At 43.1% G+C, this 5,000-nt stretch overlaps 1 protein-coding gene across 1 annotated transcript in view; it reads left to right on the top strand.

The window, feature by feature from the left end:
• Positions 1-5,000, top strand: part of LOC135094302 (protein still life, isoform SIF type 1-like) — a 133,189-nt gene that overhangs the window by 75,689 nt on the left and 52,500 nt on the right. Inside the window, 1 exon segment of the mRNA XM_063994297.1 lies at positions 3,428-3,695. Within this exon segment, the coding sequence (XP_063850367.1) occupies positions 3,428-3,695 (268 nt within the window).

Below are 5,000 nucleotides of genomic sequence, written 5' to 3'. Positions count from 1 at the left end.
AGAGAGAGAGAGAGAGAGAGAGAGATTCAGATTTTCCTTTTCTCTCTCTCTTTTCTCCTTTGCTTATTTTCATATTTTCCTCCTCCTCCTCCTCCTCCTCCTCCTCCTCCTCCTCCTCCTCCTCCTCCTCCTCCTCCTCCTCCTCCTCCTCCTCCTCCTCCTCTTGCTCTTCCTCCAAAATTACGCTTCGAGTGTCTTCATATTGCCAAGGTTTGAGAGAGAGAGAGAGAGAGAGAGAGAGAGAGAGAGAGAGAGAGAGAGAGAGAGAGAGCAACATTCACCTTTCTCAGTATCTCATAAGAGCACCTATTCAAGCTCCAGGCTAGAATAAACTCTCTCTCTCTCTCTCTCTCTCTCTCTCTCTCTCTCTCTCTCTCTCTCTCTCTCTCTCTCTCTCTCTCTCAATATAGAGATGGTAGCCGAGTGTGGGAAAAATATATATTTTCAACAATTCTCCATATATAAATAGATTTAATTTTCCTCTCTTTCTCTCTCTCTCTCTCTCTCTCTCTCTCTCTCTCTCTCTCTCTCTCTCTCTCTCTCTCTCTCTCTCTCTCTCTCTCTCTCTCTCTCTCTCTAATTCAACTAGGCAACATCCGTCTTCCATCTAAGTAAGTGAAATAGCTCTCTCTCTCTCTCTCTCTCTCTCTCTCTCTCTCTCTCTCTCTCTCTCTCTCTCTCTCTCTCTCTCTCTCTCTCTCTCTCTCTCTCTCTCTCTCTCTCTCTCTCTCTCTCACACACACACACACACACACACACACACACACACACACACACACACACACACACACAAAGGAGAGAGAGGGAGAGAAACAAAGACAGACTTTTCTATTTTCTCGCGCTTAAAAATTTAGGTATTTATATTTTTGGAGAGAGAGAGAGAGAGAGAGAGAGAGAGAGAGAGAGAGAGAGAGAGAGAGAGAGAGAGAGAGAGAGAGAGAGAGAGATGCAAGTTCTAGAGGTTTATTTTTTTATTTAAAGATTCTCTCTCTCTCTCTCTCTCTCTCTCTCTCTCTCTCTCTCTCTCTCTCTCTCTCTCTCTCTCTCTCTCTCTCTCTCTCTCTCTCTCTCTCTCTCTCTCCTCCTTTTGTTTGGGTTTGAATGGATTCTTGTGCTGACTTTAGAGAGAGAGAGAGAGAGAGAGAGAGAGAGAGAGAGAGAGAGAGAGAGAGAGAGAGAGAGAGAGAGAGAGAGAGAGAGTGTCTACCGTGTTGGTTTTTCTCTTTCACCCTTTCTATTTTTTTTTCTTTTTGCTCTCTATTCTTTCTCATCTCCTTTTCACCTCTCTCTATTAAAACCCTTCCTTTTCCTCCTCCTCCTCCTCCTCCTCCTCCTCCTCCTCCTCCTCCTCCTCCTCCTCCTCCTCCTCCTCCTCCTCCCTCTCCATTCTTCCTCTTCCTCCAATAATCTTTCTCTCTAAATCTGCTCAAATCTCTCTCTCTCTCTCTCTCTCTCTCTCTCTCTCTCTCTCTCTCTCTCTCTCTCTCTCTCTCTCTCTCTCTCTCTCTCTCTCTCTCTCTAAAGTAACAAAACTGTCCTTATATTTATTTTGAAATTTTGTGATTAGCACTCCTAGAATAGTTCTGTACTTAATTTAAGACTTAAAAAAACATATCAAGTAATAATATCCAATAAAATCTAATCTAGTTATTCGTATTTTGGATTTTAATGTAAATCTGCTGTTGGATTTAGAAAAAATCTTTATACGAAGAGCAATTTGTGTTTTCTTTATTTATTTGGAAAGTATTTATTTCATTGAGAATATGTGATAGCATCTAGTCTGGCTGTGTTTTCTTTCTCGATATTAAAGTGTTTTGTGGCCGTTCGTGAAAGTCACAGTGTTTTTATCATTATTATTATTATTATTATTATTATTATTATTATTATTATTATTATTATTGTCATTATTATTATTATTATTATTATTATTATTATTATCATTATTATTATTATTATTATTACTGAGTTCGGTAATATTTTCTTATTTTGGGTATTAGTTAAATATGACAAGTCAGTCTGGGCGTCTTTTTTTCTTCTCGTGATTTTCAAAATGAATTGCATTACGTATAATAATAATGAGACGATTATATTTCCTGCCTCTCTCCTTGTCTGTACAACAATATTTAACAAACCTTCTTAGGGCTTCCTGATTCATACGTGAAGTAAAGCCAAAAAAATAACGAAAATAGTTAAATAGGCCCCAAATTGCTTAAAATAAGACTTAAATATAAACTGATATAAATTGATGAGTGTAGCCCCGTTCAGACCGCCCACCAAATGGACCCAGACCGAGACCTTTCTCCCCCTTCCTCTCCCTGTAGTTTTTCGTCAACATTTCTTTCAATTTCCAGAGATCTTGGGCATTTTCAGGTGACTTCCAGACTGAGATGCTTAGATTGTAGTAGTAGGAGAGGAAAAAGTGAGGAATGGACGTGTGTGCAGTAGTGGTAGTAGTAGTAGTAATAGTAGTAATGTGTAGGACTGCCTGCCTCGTACAGAGATGATAGACAATTATTACTACTGTTACTGTGCGTGCTGGTTTGTCGCTCTGGTTTAAAGATAGATAGAGAGACTACTACTACTACTACTACTACTACTACTACTACTACTACTACTACTACTACTACTACTATTATTACTACTACTATTACTACTACTACACTGCCACTATTGTTACTGTGTGTGTACGTGTGTTTGATAATAGTAATAATAATGAGAAGAATCTGTTTAAGTCATAAAAAAAACTTTCAGTTGAGAAGTTACACAGAAAACAAATGAATTAAAGGAACACAACAGCAATAAAATGAAAATAACAGACAAATAAGGTATAAATAAATAAATACACAAAAAATAGAATAACAACACGTCAGATTAATACAATAGAAGTAGTAAAAATATCAGTGTTATATAAGTAAGTCCAATATGACCGCCAGTGAAGCAGGAGGGAATTTATTTATTTATTTATTTATTTATTTATTTATTTATTTATTTATTTTTGTTACTTTCACATTTGTATTACATGTTTGTGTTAATGCCGAGATGGGAGTGATGGGAGTGAACGTGATGGGCGGCACACCAGGAGGTGGAGGAGGTGGACTGAGTACTCATCTGTCAATATCCTTCCACACACTAATCTCCACTAATCCTACCTCCTCCACTACATTCCTGAGTGTGAAAATGGCTGTTATTGTACATTTTTGTCCACTAATCCAACCTTCCACTATATAATCCACCACACACTAACCACTACTCTTATTCTTCCACACACTAATCTCCACTGTCCTCCACTAATCTCCACTTCCTCCACCAGGTTCCTGAGTGCGAAAATGGCTGTTACTGCACTCTTGCCCTCTAATCTCATCCACTAATATAAACCTCAACACACTAACACACACTAGCTTCCACTAACCTCCACATCTTCCACCAGGTTCCTGAGCGTGAAGAAATGGCTGCTGAGGAAGAAGCACCAGATAGAGCTGGCCCGGAAGAGAGGCTGGAAGGGGTACTGGGTGTGTCTGAAGGGAACCACTCTCCTCTTCTATCCCTGCGACTCTCGGGAGGGCCGCTCTGTGGAGGCTGCCCCCAAGCACCTTATCATTGTGGATGGGGCCATCATGCAGCCCATCCCAGAACACCCCAAGAGGGACTACATCTTCTGTCTGTCCACTGCGTTTGGTGATGCTTACTTGTTCCAGGTCTGTGTGGGTGGCTGGAGAGGTGTGTGAGCGTGGGATATGGAAGGCTGTGTGTGTGTGTGTGTGTGTGTGTGTTGTGGCATGCAGGGACTGAGATTTTTAAAGAGTGTGTGTGCGTGTGTGTGTGTAATAATAATAATAATAATAATAATAATAATAATAATAATTATAAATGGTTTATTATTTAGGCAGTTAACAAACTGAAAATGTACAGAGGGGGTGGGGAAATACTTAACATTAATCCTAAAGGTAAGTCTAATCTAGAAGGGACTATTGATTGATGGCTCGCACCATTGTGGGAATCGCGCTGAGTCTGTACCGGTCCGTGCGCGGCGCCTTTAGGAGCGTTATCTTGTTGTGGTGTCTGGTGGCACGGACTGGGCGAGGCACGTCAGACGGCAGCATGTGTCTGAGACGTGCCTGGTGGATAGTCTGGACAGACTCAGGGTGGTCAGGGCTTCATCATAGGTGGTGTAGGCAGGGCCAAGGATGACCCTGCACGCCCTTATCTGCACACTCTCCAGCTGTAGCTGTTGAGTGTGTGTGAGGGAGGAGGACCACGCTGGGGAGGCATACATGAGTTTGGGGAGGATGAAGGTGAGGTACACCCCCTTAACTCGTCTGTCGGCGTCCCCAGTGACCTGAGTCTGCGCAGCATGTACAGCCTGTAGGTAGCTGATCTTACGGTGCTGGCGACATGCTGCTTCCAGGTCAGCTGGTCGTCCACTGTGACTCCGAGAAGCTTGGCACATTGGACCACCTGGAGGGGGTGAGGGCCCACTGTGAGCTGGGGAGGGGGCACTGGTACAGAGGAGGTACAGAAATGCATCACCACAGTTTTGCTGTGGTTGATGGTCATCCTGCTCTCCTCCGTCCACGTCTGCAGTCGCTCCAGAATTGCTTGCAGTGGCGAGTAGTCCGGGTTCTTAGTGGAAACTGGGACGCCCACGGTGCAGTCGTCCACATACTTCCAGCGATGGGGGGTGTCAGTAAGGGCGTCGTTAATGAGGAGAGGAAGCATAGAGGACCCATCTTGGTCCCCTGGGGGACCCCACATGTCAGGTGTTGGAAATTAGAGACAGAGCCCTGATAGCGAACGGCCTGACGCCTCCCTGTGAGGAAGTCGGCTAGCCACGCTACCAGGTTAGGAGGGAGACCCGGACTTATTGCCTTGCTGATGACAACAGTGTGATCAACAAGATCATAGGCTTTTTTGAAGTCCACAAAAGCAACAGCTAGAGAGGTGTTTCGCTAGTCCAGGTGGCTGTGGATGAATTCAAGGAAGCTGGTCAGGTAATGGGAGGT

This window comes from Scylla paramamosain, chromosome 45, assembly GCF_035594125.1.
Source record: "Scylla paramamosain isolate STU-SP2022 chromosome 45, ASM3559412v1, whole genome shotgun sequence".
Classification (NCBI taxonomy): Eukaryota; Metazoa; Arthropoda; class Malacostraca; order Decapoda; family Portunidae; genus Scylla; species Scylla paramamosain.
This window is presented reverse-complemented; position numbering and strand designations above follow the sequence as displayed.